General features: G+C 44.7%; 1 protein-coding gene across 6 annotated transcripts in view; it reads right to left on the reverse strand.

Moving 5' to 3' along the window:
• Positions 1-19,604, reverse strand: part of Egf (epidermal growth factor) — a 67,273-nt gene that overhangs the window by 29,768 nt on the left and 17,901 nt on the right. For all 6 annotated transcript variants that reach the window (XR_015446398.1, XM_087198746.1, XM_087198745.1 and 3 more), the window contains exons 6-11: positions 14,657-14,782; positions 13,473-13,595; positions 10,440-10,562; positions 9,310-9,435; positions 7,978-8,114; positions 5,224-5,372 (exon numbers count right to left, since the gene is read on the reverse strand). Coding sequence is in view for 5 of the 6 variants with exons in the window: in XM_087198746.1 (XP_087054872.1) it covers positions 5,224-5,372; positions 7,978-8,114; positions 9,310-9,435; positions 10,440-10,562; positions 13,473-13,595; positions 14,657-14,782 (784 nt within the window). In the remaining variant the exon portion in view is untranslated. The remainder of the gene's footprint in view (positions 1-5,223; positions 5,373-7,977; positions 8,115-9,309; positions 9,436-10,439; positions 10,563-13,472; positions 13,596-14,656; positions 14,783-19,604) is intronic.

Consider the following 19,604-nt stretch of genomic DNA (forward strand, 5'->3'; position numbering starts at 1 on the left):
CAAAGTTGTCACAACCGTTTCATTTCATTATTTGTTATGGTTGATTTCTTATTGTGCCTAATTTGTAAAGTAAACTTCATTATATCTAGGAATCAGTACAATCCTTGGTTTTCCACATCCACTGGGGATCCTGGAAATATCCCCTGTGGCTAGGGGGAGACTACTGTACTAAAATGCTATTTACAAATATTTTCATTAAAAATAACTTTTGGGTATCTTTGACAGGGTAGATAAGTCTTACTTTCCAGTTTTTCTATGTATCTGTCAAACAAATCTTTATTATCAAGCAAATATTTACTGAGCAACTACAGGGTGCCAGGGATTGGCCTCAGCATTAGAGACACAATAGGACATAAACCTCATCTCTGTCCTTATACAGCTCATAGCTCAACAGGAACAGAGGGAGGAGGAGGAGGGGAGGAGGCAGGAGAGGGGAGGACGGGATTATCTCCGAGCACATGCGGATGAGCACCAAGAACAAGGGTGTATCAAGTGCAAGTGGCAACTCCAGGAGGGCAAAGAGTGGATAACAAGCTGGGCAGGTAAGAGGAGGAGTCCTGGAAGTAATGAGGAGCAGAATGAGACAGTGGGCAGGCAGGCGAGACAGGGAGGGACAGGGTACCGAAGGGGAGGAACGTGCAAGTCCAGAGTCCCAGGATCCGGAAAATGTGGGGCGGTTGGCAGTCGCCACATTCAGAAAGCTGTGTGTGACTGCAAGGCAGAGAGCAAGGCAGGAAGAGGCAATGGCGGTGAGACCAAGCACTGGCCGCGGGGATGGAAAGGCTGACGGGTTCAGGCGCTAAATGATAGGGCCGCAGCCCTGCCCTGCAGCAGCTAACGGGGGCTTCTGGGCAGCTCCCGGGGGCAGGGTCACAGGCCAGCCACTCGTCTCATTTCTCCAGACCAAAGTGGACGTCGTAACGACCTTGCATCCATTCAGGAAGCATCTGTCGAAGTCCAGCCACCACTGCCTCACAGGCAATGTGGGCGTGGGACAGCCCTGCCCTGGAGTGCAGAGCACGGCTGTAATCAGCTCCCGTCCAAACTGTGCAGGAGACTCCGACTCTGTGGGGCTCTCCAAGTCTCTAGTGCCCTCGGGAAGGGCTTGGCCACGTCCCCAAAAGGTAGGTGCAGGAGGCAGAGGAAGGGACACCTAGCTCAGGACCTGCACTGGTCAGGGCCACTCTGCAGACTGCCCTTGGGGCAGGGGCTAATCTGAAACCACATAAACTCCAGTGCCAGTTTTGAAAGATCATGTTGTTCCACTTCCAATGGTCACAGTGAGGGAGGACAGAAGAAATGAAGACAGGCAAAAAGCAGACAAGGGGAACTGTACTTAAAACATTTGCAGCTTACAATATTTTTCCCTTCCACACTACTCACTCTTAAATTGTTTTTTGGGGTTTTTATGTTTTGTTTTGTTTTTTGGGGGGGGGGGGTTGGTACCGGGGATCGAACTCGGGTCCTTGCGCTTGCGCAGCAGGCAGCAAAACCACTGAGCTAAATCCCCGGCCCTCTCACTCTTAAATTGTTAAAGCACATGTCTTTCTCCCATAGAGTGGACCCTTGGCCTGCAAAGAGGCTCTTGTTATAGATGCACAAATCCCACGGATCTCCTCTGAGACCACTTGAAAGCTGCCAGCCCCAGACCACCCTCCTCTGTCACAGACCCACACATTCTCTGAGTGCGGATTTCCTTAATTCTGCCTATGAAGCATTCTGTGCCTCTCAGTCATACCCTGCCATTCCATTCTGTGATGTAAGGCAGCGAACCCACGACCTACCTCCTGGGCGAGGCAAGGCGAGGTCCCCACCCCTTTGGGGACCTTCTCAGGCCCACCTTGTAACAGTGGGGAGGGCTCTGCTGGGTGCAAGATATTTCTGAGCTCAATGTGTCAAATTCAGTCCTCAGGCAGAAGGTCACCGTGTGCCCTTCCTCCCTGGGTGGGAGAGAAGAGTGTGGGCCATAGAATGGCCAGTCCAAGTCTCATCGCTCCAGCCTCTGTAAACTCTGCTTGGAGCAGCCATCAGTATGAGAACTGAGGCCCAAAGTGCCCGCCTAATGCACTTTTATGTGGCTCAGCCAGAAAGCCAACTGCAGATGCCAGGGTAGCGACCGAGTAAGCAAAGACCGTGGGATGCATGAGTTCACCTCAAGCTAGAGGAGCACCCTGTCTTTGCTTTGTAGAATGGATCTGCCAGAGGAAAACCCACCCTGCTTCCAGGTAAGAAATATCCATGGAAGAGCAGTTTCCACCTTACGGTTCTTTTATCCAAACAGCTATCTTATAGTCCTACCTCTTGGCTCTTTTTTTCTTTTCCTTATCCTTTGTCTCTTTTTTTTTTTGCTTAAATTCTTTTATTGGTGCATTTTAGGTATACAATACGTTCATATTTATCATTGGTGCTTGTACCTGCACATGATGTATCTTGGTTCTTATTTTTTCCCCATTCCCTGTGCCCTTCACCCCTCCATCCTTCCCTATTTACATAGACTTTGTTTCCATTTTTTTTCTTCTCATCATTTTTCCTTTCCCCTTTTTCCTTTCCCCTTCTCCTCCCACCACCCCTATGCCTTTGGACCTCTTCTTCCTATTTCAAATTATCAATTATTCATTTTAATCCTTATTTACACTTTCAGTTTCTCACACTAGAGAAACTATTTAGTATTTACACATGTGTGTCCTATTTATTTCACTTAAGAGACTCACCTCCATGTGCATCCATTTAGCTATAAATGTCTCTAATTTCTCATTTTTTATGGCTGAGTAGTACTCCATTTTATTATAAAAAAAAACACATCTTTTTTATCCAGTCTCCAGTTGATGGGCACTTGGGCTATTTCCAAGCTTTTGCTATGACAAACTGTGCCACTGTAAACATGGGTGCACATATATCTCTGTGGTATGATGTTTTTAATCCCTTTGGGAAGATCCCCAGCAGGGGAATAGCTGGGTTGAATGGGACTTCCAGCCCTAATTCTTTGAGGTATCTCCATACCAATTTCCACAGTGGTTGCACCAGTCTGCACTCCCACCAACAATGGTCTTGGTTCTGTTTTATAGGGCAGTTGGCTTTAGGAATCAGGATTCTTTCACACTAGATAACGGCACTGCCAGTGGACTCATCAAATAGCCTCATTCCTCGGTGCTGGATGCCCATTTGAATCTGTCTTTTCCTGGGCCAGCACAGAGGGCAACCTCCCCTCTGCTTCTTAACTTACCACATCATCTAGTATCACAAGATTGGAATCTCGGTCCTTTAAGTCCAACTTCCAGCTAGTATCAAGGTTTTCAAACTGTTACTACTGACGTCCATGTGCTAGGGAATTTGAGTCTGATCCTTCAGGACGCTGGGTGCTTGTCTATGTCCCGAGGCACAGCCTCCACAGGTACCACGGCGCTCTTCGTCAAACAGAGGGAAACACAAGAAGACCCAGCATCCTTGGGGACATCTCTGTTGTCCTGATCGCTGCTTACAATTCTGAGAACAACCGTGTACGACTGTCATCGTGCACAGCCCATGTTTAAACTGCCCTTTCGGTCAGCTCAACACAGAGAAAGCCATTATTATGACTTACTAATTATTACAACTGAAGTTCACTTCAATGTTATGCAACTCTGGGTCAAGCACATTTTAAATCAGCCCTGATGCAGGGCAGTGCATCTCCACGGTTACAACGTGGCACTGGGATCCAACCCAGGGCCAGCTGCTAAGCCCCCTACGAGGAGCTGCAGTGTGCCCAGCCCATCCCCGTAATTACAAAAAGCTTGGGGCCAGAAATGGTCCTCCTTGGGCTCCAGCCCCAGGTCCACTACTTACAGACTGCTTGAGCTTGGGAAAGTTATGTAACCTCTTTCAAGTTTTTAAATCTTTCAATTAGAGAAAAGAAAACCTACTTCTCTGGGATTCAATGCTACAGACTTAAAACACTTACAGCAGTATCTGGTGCATTACGGGTATTCAATAAATACCCAAATAATAAAGAAATGAGGAAAAATTAAATGAAAAAATGAATGAGTGAAGGCATAACTGGACACAGAGGCCCATTTCATCGACAGGTGCCGCCGCACCATGACATCTGGCTCCCACTGGTGATCCGAGCAGGAGAGCTTCCGGGACACAGAAACGCTGCACTCAAGCAGCTAAACCGAGGCCCTGGGAACTTTCTCTCCGCACTGGACCTGCTGTTTTCGGGGCCGAACCCTATTGATTCTGTCTTCTTCCACACAGCTGCGGAGGCTCCCGATGTCCCAGATGGTCACCATTTCACGGTCTGGCCTTCAGCGACTCTGAGAGGTTTCCTGAATACGCAGCCTCCCTCGAGCTCTCCTGTGAGGGGTCCTGGGGTGCAGTTTTGCAGCAGAAGCAAGGAAGCGGGTCCTTCAGCAGCACGGGCCCTGCCACCACATCCCAAACCTCACCCTGGCCCTCCAGCTCCTGGGCCGCGGCCTGCAGGCCGAGTGCCGGGACAGAACACCTGACTCCACCCTGGTTCTGATTCCCACCGAAGGGCAAGCAGGCCGCCCCACCAGCACTCCTCCCCAGCCCGCGTCCTCTCCCCTGCACACTGGCTCAGCAGTTCCAATGGGTCCCCTGCAGGCTGCCACCTGGAATCACTCCCGCAGCCTGTCTGAGCCTCATATTCTTCCCCCGGAAAATGAAGGGGCTGGGCTGGCTGACCCCTGAAACCCCCCAGCCATCCCTGTGGCCAGAAACACCCAAAGCCAGAGCGTGCGCAACCTTTGATGCACAGCCTTACGACGCTCTTGGTGCTGCTCTTGGGACTGCGCCTGTGCACTGGTTCTTCGCTGGGGAAACTGCCTCATCCCTGCAGCCACGCCAGGACGGGGCTTGCCCAGGCCCTCTGTACCCGTGTTACCTGAGGGTAGCTTTCCCCATGGCAGATGCTCAGTGAATGCTGACCGGATGCCTGCAGACAGGTTTTGGGTTTCTCTGGCAACAGCAGCCTAACCTATACAAGTACACCCTACTCTCTTGGTTCTGGAAACTGTCCCACAGATATAGATCCAATCTTGATGAAAACAATGTCTCACTTGGCGGTGTGGAGGAGTAAGCAAAGTGCAGCAGCAACAGCGCCTCTCTCATCCAAGCCTAGCCAAGCAGTCAGCATAATTCTGTGTTCAAACAGCAATGAAGCCAGGGACATTGCCTGTTCATCACTGCCAGCCCCTGCAGCTTCAGACTGGGAGGAGAACCTACCCTCTGTCTGTCCAGTAGAGTCTACGGCCAATCCAGTCCACAGCAAGACCTTCTGGTGCATCCACTGCTTCCTCAATGAGCCTTTCTCTCTGGGACCCGTCCATGTTAGCCCTCTCTATCCACTTCAGGGCTGTGTGGGCAAAATATATCTACAAAGGGGAAGACAGACATTTCCGACTGGCTCACAAAAGTGAAATGAATATACACGAAGGGGAGCAGGAAGTCTTCAGGTCCCCGGTGTAGCTGCTAAGGGCTTGGGCTCAGAGACGCGAGTCTTCAATTAGGCCCTGACCGCGCTGCTTCCAGATGAGTGTGACCTTAAGCAAGTGGCTCGCCGTCTCAGCCTCTTAGTTTTCTCATTGGTAGAAATGAAGATGATACATCAGGTTCTCTCTGTATGTATTTCTATAATGGGTATATATGGACATACGGATATGCATGTGGAGATATATGTCCATACTCCCTGGCTCATACCCCTACTGGTTGGTCATTTATTCATCTCTGATCATAGGTCAATGACATAGACTTTGTATTTGAACTGCAATGGCTTCCACAGTTAAATGGGATAAATTATTTGCAATAAGAGCTGCACCTCGGGCTGTGTCCTCCACTGCTCAGCCCATGAATACACCACTGCAGAGTAAGGCAGGAGGCATGAGCTCCTCTCCCAGTTTTACTCCTTATTTGCTTAAGTCTTGGCCAAGTCACTTAGCCTCCATTTTTCCAACTACAAAAACGAAGTTAGCAGGCTTTCTGATGCGAGGATTTCAGGATAGTGTTAAAAAATATGGAGTCAGCTGACAATTTAATGATAACATTTGTGGCACCTTAACTGTGAGTGCATAAACGTACATACAAGGGGTGATCAAAAAGTACAGTGGGTGATTAAATTTTAGAAATTTAATTTAAAAAACACATTGCCATGGATCGTCCTCAAAATATTCCCCCTCACTTTGAACATACCTATCCTGCAGTTCTTGCCGCTTTCTGAAGCAGCTCTGCAAGTCCTCTTTTGTGAGTGTCTTTATAAAGTGTGACCAAAAATACAGTGAATGCTGTCGCCGAGTGTCATCCAACAAAAAGGCAGATTGTAAAAACATGGCACTGTGTCCTCATGTACCGTATTCACAGATCTGGCACTGTGCAACTTCTAGCTCTTCCCAAAGTTAAAATGACCATGCAAGGTAAAGGTTTTGAATTGATTTGGGACACTGAAGCAGCCAGGACAGTGCAACTAAAGACCCCCACAAAAGAGGACTCCAGAGCTGCTTCAGAAAGTGGCAGGAAGGATGGGATGAGTGTGTCCAAAGTGAGGGGGGGGAATATTCTGAAGGGAATTAATAGCAATGTGTCTTTTACTGTAGTAATTTTTTAAAAATTTAAACACACACTGTATTCTTTAATCATACTGCCTCATAACCCTGTAATTGATGATGAGAGTATTCCTAAAATGGTAGCTTATTAAATAATGGGTTCTCTCTGGATAAAGAGAAAAGCTGTATTTCATAAATACAAACATGGGTACTTCTCTTGGGAGAAAACTCTCCACTAGGCCGCGCTTCTGGAACCCCAACGCACATGGGACCTCCAAAGATGCAGGTTGCTGCAGAGGCTGGGGTGACCTGGGATCGGCAGTGGGACAGCGCAGGGCTGAGCTGTGGCTGTGGGCCAGGGCCACAGTGTGGCCACAAGCAAGGGAGAACGTCAGTCAGAGAAGTGCGGAGCAGCCGCCCGGCCCAGAGCTGACCCAGGTCTCCCTTTCACTAGTGTGAAAATACTGACTGCACAGGAAAAAAACCAAGTCCTAGCAGCAAATGAATCTTACTTGGTCACTGTTAATGTAGCTGTTCTATGGAGCCACACAGACGCAGTTCAGAGAAGAGAGAACTGTTGCTCGTGTTCAGCTATGAATCTTTTATTTGCAAGAATAATTATGCGTAGCTATGATTCCATAGCTGTTAAACACAATTAACTAGCTTCACTCTGTCTCTTTTGGCCACTTACCAGACTGCTTTATTCAGAAAAAACAAAAACACGAAGTTTAAAATTCTACACAATAATGAACAACCTGGAGCAACTAAATAATTATGGAAGGGGACTTATAACTATGTAAATTATTGTCACAGGCAATTAATCTCTAAAAGAAATTCTAACGTCATTCTTATTGCTTTCACCTAGCACAAATACAACTACGAAATGAAACACCAACTGGCCAGCTGATTAGGTTGGTCATACAGAAATTCTAAGTTAGGGTTTAAAACATCACATAAAATTATTCTGTAGAAAATATTACGCCTTAGACAGCCACTCCCAGATGAATCATGAAAACTATATTTCCTGATTTTCCTGGTTAAGAGGTCCTGGAGTCCCCTCTCTCAATGACGTAAATTAAAAGCAAATGACTAATCCACACTTCATATGCCTCTCAGTCCTCCGTTCCTAGCAAGTGGTCAAAAGCCCACTTGCGATGTTCCATCCACACACATGACATCCTGCGGGCCTCCCATTCCCACCACCAACGAGGAAATTAAACTGAGGCCCTCCAGAGCCATCCCAATAAAAAGAACCACAGGACCAGGGTGGGGTTACAAGGCAGGAAAGGCCTTGAAATGCTTCCAACCATGCTCCAGGGCCTATGTTTACCTCCTTCTGGGTCAGCAGAGGATTTTCAAGCCGCGCAGGTGGCCTGTTGGGATGAAGCCCTCTGTTCAGTCCTCACAGCACACCCGAGCCCTTCAGGCCACAGAGCCTTACCTTATTCTCCACCGGGTCGTGATCCAGTGCAAGAACCGTTCCCATCTGCTGGCTGAGCAGGATTTCATAGTCTGTCCCGTCAAAGTGCATGCGTCGGATGTCTCGAGAGTTGGCAAAGAGCAAAAGTGGCTGTGGTCCTATAACCAAATTTCAAAGATGGCAGTGCTTAAAATTCACCTTAGAACCTGAGAAACACTTCTGAGCCTTGCCCTTCTTATTTCTGCAGCACTAGTTTTCTCGATGTCTCCCCAGTGTAGTGTGGCCAAAGACAGGCAAGAAGACTTCTTCGATGAGGTGACTGACACATGGCCAGAAGCTCAGCACTGGTCCATCTCACTCTAGGCACCCGCTCTCAAAATACAAATCACCACACAGATGGCTACATCAAATCGTCAAAATCGAAGCCAGATGATGCAGGTCTTAAGGCTATGGTCTCCTGGTTCATACGTACTGAACTCAGGTCTGATAAACAACCTCTGAACTTGGGGTTTCGGAGAGGGAGGCACGATTATGTGAATTTATAGTAGGACCCCTGGCCACCTTCAGGGCCCAGACTACGCTACACCAAGTAGGCCTTCAAAAATGAGTACTGGGCTCTAAGGAAAGCTACGCATGATAATCATGTGGTCCCAGTTTCTCAGCATAATGAACCTTCAAGAGAGATTAAATCATTTGGTATAAATCTAAGATTTCCAGAGCTATTAAGGAACACAGAGATAATATGAGATGGTGAAAAAAAACAGCCAAAGCATACAACTTCATATTAAATTTTGACATGAAAAGGACAGAACTTGTCGAAGTATTACACTCACTGAAGAGATAAAAATCAAGTCAATCAACATTTATTTATTAAATACCTCTTAACTATACTTTGTTTGGGTTTTTTGGGTTTTTTTTCTTTTTGGTTTTTTTGAGACAGGGTCTCGCTATGTGGTTCAGGCTGGCTTGAACTCACCTCCTGTCTCAGCCTCCCGAGTGTTGGAATTACAGGTATGCACCACCACACCTGGTTCTTAACTATAGTTTGAGACTATTCTGGCCTTACCTTTCTCATCTACTGAAAATGCCAGACTTGACATTATGGCAAATCTTTTGAGGATGCCAGTTAACTTAGAAACATTCCTCAAACACACTGCTGTCATAAAAATTATTGCTGTTGTAAATACTCATATTATTCATATTCACTTGGCTTATTTCCCATTTCTGAAAATTAAAAAAAATCAGACTTTCTACCGAGCAGAAGCAATTCAATTTGCCATCATTCTAAATGAAATGTCATTTTCATGTGGGTTTTTTCTTCAGAGAAACATTCCAGGCCACCGCAGCACTGACCTGAAGCCACACAACTCTTCTGGTCCAGTTGCAGGTCGTACCCAGGAAAGCAACCACACTCCCAGGACACCGGGCCGAGGGGAATGCAGAGCTGGCTACAGCCACCGTTACCAGGTGACGAGCAGCCTAGGAAAAGCAGATGCTTGGTAAGGATGCTCTGTCATTCAAAATGTAACAATTTCCCATGGAAGTATTATGATGGACCAACTTCCTGTTCAATTTTAAAACCATCACATGATCATTCTTACTGCGCATTCGAGTTGATTTTTCAGAGATTAGAGCCAAATGTCACAGTGCTCCCTTCCCTGTAAACCAAAATCTTGGATGTTGATCTTTTCATCGAACTGAGCTCAAGAGCAAGCACCCCGGCAGCTGGATGGAGAAATACATTTTTTTTTTTGAACTGGGGACCGAACTCAGGACCTTGCAGGTGTGAGGCAGGCACAATGCCACTGAGCTAAATACCTGGCCCAAGAAATACATTTTGATGAGTCTGGAGCCATGCTAGCTCTTCCTCATGAGTGGTGTAATTTTTCTCTCTCACATTTAACAGCCTCTTGACTTCTTTGTTCATCTTCTTTTTAAAGATCTTAATTGGCTTTATTTCGATTCTAGATTTGGGCAACACTTCACCCCATAAAGTAAAGTAAGTCCTCCCCTTTTTTTCACTCTTTTAAAAATCAGAAAATCAAAAAGCCACCGAAATTTCTTCTGCTAATTTTGAGTTACATCCAGACTTACACATGCTCCAGTCCCCATGAAGACAAAGCAGGTATTTATGGGGTGCAACAGGCGAAGCCCTCTGCACCTGCCATCGGGTTCAATCCAAGCAGAAGGGCCAATACAGACGGGGAACAGACCAAGGCAGGTCCAGTAACCAGCCCAAATGTCTCTGCTAATAACCGGTAATGCCACTCCGAGGCTGTCTAACTCCAAAGCCCTTGCTCAAAACCACTTCACTAGGCTTTCCTAAAACAGAAGCTCAACTTAAACCTGTCTGTTCATCTACTGAATACATTACCTTTTCACGTGTAATACTAGAAACCACCCTCCTCTGGCAAGAAGATCAACTTTTAGGTGTCACTTGGAAAATGTGCATTTTCAAACCAACACAGGGCAAATAAACTCACCGCTACACGTCTTTCCGTCTGCCTCCAGCACGGAACCTTCAGGACAGAAACAATGGGGGCCCTCCAATGTTAGGACACAGTCGTGGCTGCATTCGGATGCACTGCCCGGACAGGAAGCTAATTCTGATTAGTGAAGGACAAAGTCGAGATTCACGTTAGATCAGGCTGGTGGAAATGTACCACAATCAGCTCCTAATAAAACCCTGAAAAGAGGAGGTTAAATAAAGACCAAATACTTACAAACAGCTATGGTAATACAGATAAAAAAGTGAAGAAAAATTCAAATCTAAAAATGTTAAAGAGCCCTGATTTTGAAAATGTCTCTAGTTTCTTCCAAGTTTCCTTTATTTCAAATAAAATTTTTAGTTATTAGTCATCAAAATTCCAAAATATTTTCAATGGAACTTAAGCAAATGATTAAGTTAATGTATAGAACAAAACACATCTGTTAAAAAAAAAAAAAAAAAGTAAGGGCCTGGGAATTTAGCTCAGTGGTTCTGCCGCCTGCCTTGCAAGTGGAAGGTCCTGAGTTCGATCCCCGGTACCAAAAAAAAAATAAAGACATTCTGTATTTGTGGTTAGATGTAAGAAGAGGAAAGAGAGGTCCTTAACAAATGTCAACATGTATGATAGATATATTACAAATTCTCACAACTTTATGATAATGTGTGATCATTAAAATGGTATGGAAGGGATGCAGGAATAGGCAAGATAATAGAGCAGGACAAAAAGCTCAGATTAGAAAAAACTCATATATTCATAAGAATGTACATGTAAGGTGTTATTTTAAACAGGTAAGCATGTAAAAGATCATCCAAAACTGGTAGGGAAATAAGCAAATAATGATTTCAGGAAAAAATTAAATCCATACCTTATACCATCCATGAAAATTAATTCCAAGTAAATCAAAGATGCAAATGTAAAATATGTGACATAAAAGTTCTAGAGGTTTTGAGACTCAAGTGAGACTATGTGTGTCATGCTCGGCACATCGTGGGCCTTGTGACACTAACACCCTGCACCCTGCACGTTATATTTACCAAGAGGCAAGCACACGATATTAGGAGAGGGGCAAGTGTCACAGAAAAACACAAAGATGGTGGGTTATCTCCAAGAAATTTGTTATCATCCATTCATTTCAATGTGCCTGATGTGCTTCGTAAGCACAGATAATATGTAGACTGACCTAGTCTCCATCATCTTTAAAGCGGGACTAAACAATAAATTTGATTCAATAAGATAGCTATCAGAAGGTACCTGAAAATATAATCCTAAATTTGCACTGGGAATAGCCATATAAATTCACAACATATTTTCTTTTTAGTAAGTGTATTCCCAGTGTTCATGCCCCCAGAGGCCAGGAAACAATGCCTAACTCAGTTGCAGATTAGGTCCTCTAGATGAAATTTCTTGTTAAAAGGAGGGAGTGCTCCTCAAGAAACTGCTGATTCCAGGTCTAGAATGTAACATGAACACAATGGGCCTGCAAAACAGTCCTAGCAGGCAGCGAGGCAAGTGTCCAAGACCTCTTCAAACAGGCTTCCGATGGCGAAGCGGAGAGAATTTGCTCCTCAGTAAGGACAACAACTGCAACATGAAAGTGTTTAAAATCTATGAGATCATAGAGATACCTAATTAAAACCATTCACTGGCCACTTCTGGAGCGTGTTAGGGAAGCAACTCTCTAAGAAAAGAATTCAACATTTATCTGGCCTATCCTGTAAGAATCGTGTTTTCAGTAAGTAAATAGTTAATGAAAGTTCTCTTTAAAGGGGCATTCTAATTAATACTTTAAAAATAATAGAATTAGACTATTACCATTTGAAACACTTGATGATGATCACTTCTCGGCCTCTTGGCTAAGATCAAATGAAACACTTGATAAAATAACAAATCTAGGAAACGATTGTTGGAAAGCTTTGTGCATGAATGAACACACTGACCAAGCTGAGCTTGACAAATATACAAGACACTACTCATCTCTTCATAGAAGTACAAGCATATGTATGAAGTATTCTTGCCAAAAAATGTCAAAGCTGAATCTGATCAAGCTTGTAGATACAACTACTAGCTTTCAGAACAGACAGGGACATGACAGAGGTGTGACAAGCAAATCCAGAAGTTGAGAAACTCTGCAGGAAAAAAAAAGTTAATTCAACAAATATTTGTCCAAGGAAAAAAAAGAGGAGAGAAAAATCTATAGAATAAAAGATGCATAAAGTTAACAGATAACACATAGAGTTTACTTGAATACTTAAATCAACTATTTAAAAAACTTTTTAATAAGAGAAATTTGAAAACTGACTAGATAGTTGATGCGATTAACACTTTTGAGGTATGATAATAGTATTGTGGTTATACCTGAAAACTAGCTGGATATTAAGTGACAGTAGAGAATTATACTTAGTTTTTTGAATATAACATATTATGACTTTTTTACATGGTTACTTTTTAGAGATACACAATGAAACATAAAGTAACATGAATACAGAAATGGGGAATATATATATTTATATATTTCACCAAAAATGTATACACGTTTCAGGAAAAGAAACACTTGTATACATATCTTTTTTTTTTTTTTTTGGTACCGGGAATCGAACTCGGGACCATGCGCTTGCAAGGCAGGCGGCAGAACCACTGAGCTAAATCCCCAGCCCCAAATTTTACTATTTTTTTGTATACATATCTTAATACTAAGTTTATTGAAACATCATGAGATTAACACGTTACTTTTGGCCTCTACAATTACAAGGGTTGCTCAAAGCGGTGGCCCTAGCTTCTAGACATTTATTATTTTTCTTTTCCTGAAGTGTGTGTACATTTTTTGGGTGGATATATTTACAAAGCACAGAGGTTCTAAATAGGTCTGTAGTGGAGCCCAGTTATCCATATTTTTAAAAGCAAACAAAAAATAAAATTCCAAGGTAATTCTGATGCACACTTGTCACTGCAGACCACCAACCTAGGTTACAGCCATCTTAGAAACGTTACTGAAAACTGATACAAGAAATACTTGTGGCTGCGGCTTACCATGACATCGCTTCCCATCTGGAAGCAGAATGAATCCTGCAGGGCATGTGCAATAATACGATCCTGGGACGTTTTCACACCCAAGAGTACAGCCATGGTTCCAAAGGGCACATTCGTTGACATCTGCACAATGACAAGAGCAAAGAACAGCCAGATGGTTATTTTTGAAGATAAACTGTGATCTCACTAATTAGCCCAGAGTAGGGTACCTCTCACTGGTATTAGCTGTAACTGACCATGAGAAGGCTGTATTTCCAACTCTCAGGTGGAGAGAGAAAAGTTGAGTGACCATAAAAGCGGTTTCTATTCTGCCAGTTTACACAGTACTTTCACAGATTTGCATACTAGAATTATCCTTTGATAAGAAGGTAGTGCTATAGGTATATCCCTTGGAAAGCGATAACATGCCATTTAAATTAGGAACTACTGGAAATTCTTAACCAACTCCGGCCATTTCCGGTCCAGCTTGACCTTTCTCAAGATAACTGACCTCACGCCCCTAGATATGGGCGCACTGCCCGGCAGCTCAGACACGGCCTTCGCCCACGGGGCCGACATGAGCAGCGGTCCATCATTAACAGGCAGGTGCCAGATTGACCGGAGGACTCACCCCAACTAGTGCAGCCCCTAGATTTTTTATCAACACTAAAGCACTTCGCTTTCTAGGAGAAAGGATCGGCTCCTCCTCCCTGCTTCATTAAACTGGGCCTGGAATCTCAGAACAGGAGCCCCAGGGAGCCAGCCTGGTTCAGTTTCCCAAGGTTGCCAAATCTTTATTGATGAGACTTGGAATCTAATGGTGGCTATGAAATCACTCTCCTAAAAAACTTGTCTATCCTTAAATTTTGCACAAAGTCAAACAGACCCCCATGCAGTCCCCTCAGAGCATCCCAGACTACACATCACTGCCTGAGCAGCCTATGTGAGTGTCCGATCTAGGAACACAGGTCATAAAAAGGCCTGAAAGAATTATAAAGGCTTTTAAAACAGAAGGAAAAAGAATTGTTCTCCTGGGAAAGAAAAGTGGTTGGGCTTGAGGCTGGTTTCCTCTTGTGGAGCTGGATGGCCCCGATGCGGCGGGATGGAGCGGGATGTAGCGGGACGGCCCGGGGATGGCCCGGGATGGCCCCAGGCCGCGCCTCCGCGGAGCGCTTCCTCGCCTCCCTCAGCGGCGAGCGCCTTACCTTCGCAGGACTTCCGGTCTCGGCTCAGCGCGTAGCCCTCCGCGCATGCGCACTCGTGGGATTTGGAGTCTGGTCGGCTTTGGCGGCCGTCACAGCGTCCTCCGTTCAGCTTGCAAAGTCCCCGCTCTAGAACGGAAGGGGTCAGTTTGGAGTGGAGAAGAGGGAAATGCTCCATCCCACCAGCTTCCTGCGGAGCCGAGTGGGCCCGGGCCGCTCCTAACCTCCTCGGAGCGGCTGGGCGCGGTGGTGCCTCCCGGGCCGCGCGGTCGGATGCGATTTTTACTTAGAGAACCTGGTTTAGACGCGGTACAGATCACTGTCCTATCCGGATTCCGAAATATGGGGGTGTGGGTTGTGAGTTTGCCCAGGGAAACGGGTGCTTGAGTTGAATTAGCTGCAAGTGGGTTGAGTTCGTATAATTAATTATAGTCACTATAAGTGGGCACTTGGGTTAAACTACATTGAACAACAGATGGGCAACGTGGAACTCTGCTTTTCTCAGCCAAAATCTAGGGCTAAACTAATAAACTGGCAAGTATGTGTTACTCTTTCCAGAAATTTAAGATTGTTGTCTCTTCTGCTCCGTGGCATTATTGCCAGTTACAGTGACAGGGCCTCTGTATAGTGCTGTGGAAATGCAGACAGACGCTTCCCTCTGACACAGATGCGCAGAATACAGCTGGACGTGGAGGCCAGAACTTGGCCAGAGGTGAAGGCCGAGGAACAAGGCTGGGGTCGTGGAGCCGGAAGTCAGGCACCGCTTGTGCCTGTGTATAACGAGCAGAGCCCAGGGCCTGAGAAAGTAGATACCAAAGCACCACACTATGGTGAAAGACATGGGGCAAGAACTGGCAAATGTCTTTCTCTCGGCTCTCTCCTCCAGCTGAGCTCACGTGTTTCCCTCCATTTTTACATACTGTCAAAAGACGAAATTTCAACACATGTAGTTAAATGCCCTGCTTTGGCTTTTATTCACCATCGACAAATCAAGAGGGTTTCATCTATGCTGGCCAGAACGGAACAGTCTGTTTTCATAAAGTAGCTTGAGCAGAAACAGAAGCAGCATAATACAAAAAGCGAATGTGTTACCAGCAGGTTACTTTCCTAGTACAGATTAACCAGAGTGGTCTTCCTTGTGGTAGGGTACTGGCCTCTCTGGGGATTTGGGTGGCTTCTGACCCTGAGCCCTCAGAGATCAGATGAACAGCTCCGTTGAGGTTTGGTGACGGGGAACCTCAGCATCAACGACCCCATTAGAGTTCAGACTGTTGGGGTTAGGGCAGGGACTCAGGCTAAGGCAATGGCCTCTCATATATTGGATTTAAATTCACTGAAAACTTTCTTTCACATTGGAAATGATGTGTTTATTTTTATACTTTGAAAAAGACATAATAGAAAACAAAAATACAAAAATCACCAGGCACATCAGTATTTGCAACAGGGTAGCATGATACATAACGATGTCTATGCACACCCACTAATACAAATGATGGAACACAGATAAAGGCTTTAAGTGTCTCTGCTGTATCCCATTTGCAAAAGTCAGCAAAGTAGGCTTCAGAATATGATCCTTATTTTAGTGGGGCACTTTTTGGTAATGAACCTGCTTCCTGAAGAACACCTACTGTACTCATGTATTTCATGAAGTCTTCTTGCTAAGGAGTGTGATGAACACAAGGCTCTGGGAGCCCCTACAACACCGTATAAAAACAAGTGCAAATATTTTATGGCAAATTGGAATCTCAGTTCTGAAAATAAAATAAGCCAGGGGTGGTTAGAGACTAAACACTTCCTTATCGATGACTGCAGTATTTAGTAGAAACATATTTTTGCCCCATTGAAAATACCCCTAGTGTGTATGTCTTAGTTAATTTCTTCATTGCTGACACAATACCTAACACCCGCAAATTAAAGGAGGAAAAGTTTACTTTGACTCATGTTTCAGTCCATAGGCAGGGGCTCCCAGCCATGATGGCGAGGCACAGGGGCCTGGTGGAAGACAGCTGCTCACCTCATGGCAGACAGGAAGCAGAGCGAGGGATGGGAGGAGCCAGAAAGGTAGATGTACCTGCAATGATCCTGCACCTCTTCTGAGCACACCCTGCCTCCTAACTGTAAGTCAGCTGTAAGACCCATAATCCAGTCACCTGCCCAAACTCCCGCCTACAAGAACGCGAGGCTCTGGGGACACTTCAGGTGCATCAACAACCAGAGAATGTTACCCAGGTTCTGACTTGGTAACTCAGGGAAAGACTCAGAAGTCAGCTGTTCTGCAGAATCTGGACTGAATTGATGCTGGGAATCTGCAGACCACACTTTGAGAAAGGCTGGCCTGACATACTAGTGAGACAGTGCACCTTCGTCTAGTTACAAGTAACTACTTCGGCTCATCTGTGTTACTTCCTTAGTTATAGAATTAAGTACAAAATCAGTCTTGCCAACTCTCAATACAAATGCAATATTTCCCAATAAATCTGTTAAGATTTACATTGAATCATCTTTTGGATATTGATTTAAAAATGTGTTTCTTGTCTATGGTTTTATGCCAATTATGCACGTATAGTTTACATTATTTTCATGTTTCTGCATGCTTCACTTAAACTATCAAACTTTATTTTATTTTATTCTATTCCATTTTTTACAATGCTGGGAATTGAACCCAGGGCCTCATGCTTACTAGGTAGGGACTATACTGCTAAGCTATACCCCCAACCCCAAAATTTTATTTAGGCAAAATTAACAATGAAATAGCTCAGATTTTAAAAGTGAATGACTAAAATTAGAAAATTTTAAATTTATTGGTGACAAAATGCACTCGCTTCAAATTGGTTTTCTTCAAAGCACATAATATTTTTAACTTTAATTTTTTTAGCTTTGCAAGAGAACAACCACAACAGAAATCCAGAATTGGATTTATTGGTCTCTTACTAGCAAAATTCTACCACTTTTTTTTTTTTTTTTTGGTACCAGGGATCGAACTCACAACCTTGTGCCTGTTAGGTAGGTGTGGTGCCAATGAGCTAGATCCCCAGCCCTACCACTTTTTTCAGATAACAAAAAATAGAAATTTTGCTTCCTATAAATCTCCTTTACAAAAAATTTTTTTCCAAACCCAGCATGATAGATAATTCCAGGATTAAGAATTAGGAAAATTAAATTTTGTGTTGGTTCTGCCTTTTATAACAAATCATTTTATCTCCTTGACCTTAAGTTTCCTAATCCATGAAATAAAAGCGTGAAAGTAGATATTCTCTGCTATCTCTCCCCCTTTAAAGTTCTAGGGTTGTAAACAACATGAAATGCTTGGAGTAAATTCCTCTAAATCTCCCTCTGAAGATTCCCAAACCCTAATTATGGCACTTGATTGGTAACAGAAAATCAAGTTGAGCATTGAAAAACAAATAGTTCCTAGGACATAGGGAATGCCCATACCTTCCCATGTACCCTGTTGTTTCCGTGCCTGTCTGCTACCTCCCACCGGACCCGATGTGTTCTGACACCGCCATCACTGTCATCATCAGCGTCACTATGACGGGAACCTTTGCCCATTAAGCATGTACCCTATTTTGAGCCCCAGTGTCCCCTGCCGCGGTGCCTCTCACGTCATGAGTGTCCAGCCAACACCTGGAATCTATGCGGAGAAGAACCCGGGTTGGGCCACCTGCACCCTTACCTGGTTTCCCCTTGAATTTCAAGTCAACCTTACCGACAGAGCTCGACAGACGTCAGGCCCTGCTCGGCCAGGGCCTGTGCACCCGCCTGTGGCTGATGGTCTCAGTGACAGGGAGCAGCACACCACTCCCCAGCTAGGACACCAGCTGGAAGAGACCACCCTCCTCTGCGTGGCTGCGCTGGCTGCGCGACCCGATTCAGGCACCGAGGCCTTGAAAGATCATTTTGGAAGTCGCAACACAGGATGGAGGGTTATATTTTTGTTTAATCTTCTGCTGTTCTTTAGCTTCCAAATAGGCCAAAGCTAGCACTGGGATGCTGCTGCTGACCTTGGCTAATGCTCTTCTCAGAGCCGGGCACAGGGCCTCAGGTACCTTCGAGGTCAGTTAAAGCTTTTAATCATGGAGTTCCCCACCCACGCCACTGTGCATTCAGGCTCTGCCTGTGGTTCCCATGGGCACCCAGGAGCTGTCCTGTAGGCCAGCATGCCCACAGATGTAAGGAGACGCTCAGCATCCCCAATATTTAGCACAAACAACAAAAATTTGAGTAACGCTCTACGAAGCGTTTACATTGTCAGATTTAATTTTCATAACAAGCCCTTGGGTTATGCAGAGCAAGTAGTAGTTTTCATTTTGCAGACTAGGAAATTGTGTCTTATTGAGGACCACATGGGCTGTCAGGGGGAGAACCGGAACTCAACCCCAACCTCCCAACTGTGGCCCTGTCTCTACCACGTACATATGTGTGTGGGGAGATGCGTGTGCATTATTCCTATGTGTGTATATTTACATGTGTAATAGATGTGCACACATAAATGTTCCTGGGGGTTTTAAGGAATTTCTATGAAAAACCCAGTTACATTTTTGTTTGTCTCTTATTTTTCTTATTAATGAGTTCTCAATAAGTAACTGCCTCAACTTTCTCAAAAAATTTCCTGGGGCGGAGATTTAGCTCAGTGGTTTCGCCACCTGCTGTGCAAGCGCAAGGACCCGAGTTCAATCCCCGGTACCAAAAAAAAAATTTCCTAACATGCACAGATTAGAAGTTTGTCTTCCCTTCATAGATATACAAGAAAGGAAATACCAAAAAAAAAAAAAAAAAAAAAAGAAAGAAAGAAAGGAAATACAAGAATCACCATGCTGTGCTATTAGAATTCATTATTACAAGGTTTTTAAAATTCACCCAGCCAGAATTCAGCTACTTGGTATTTTTATCCATCTGAACCCCTTTCAGAATCAGAGAGAAAACAAACTGACATCCTCTAAATAGTTTT

The sequence above is a fragment of the Heterocephalus glaber genome, unplaced genomic scaffold (genome assembly GCF_053883595.1).
Source record: "Heterocephalus glaber isolate CG9 unplaced genomic scaffold, H.glaber_assembly_v1.0 deba00001688, whole genome shotgun sequence".
NCBI lineage: Eukaryota > Metazoa > Chordata > Mammalia > Rodentia > Bathyergidae > Heterocephalus > Heterocephalus glaber.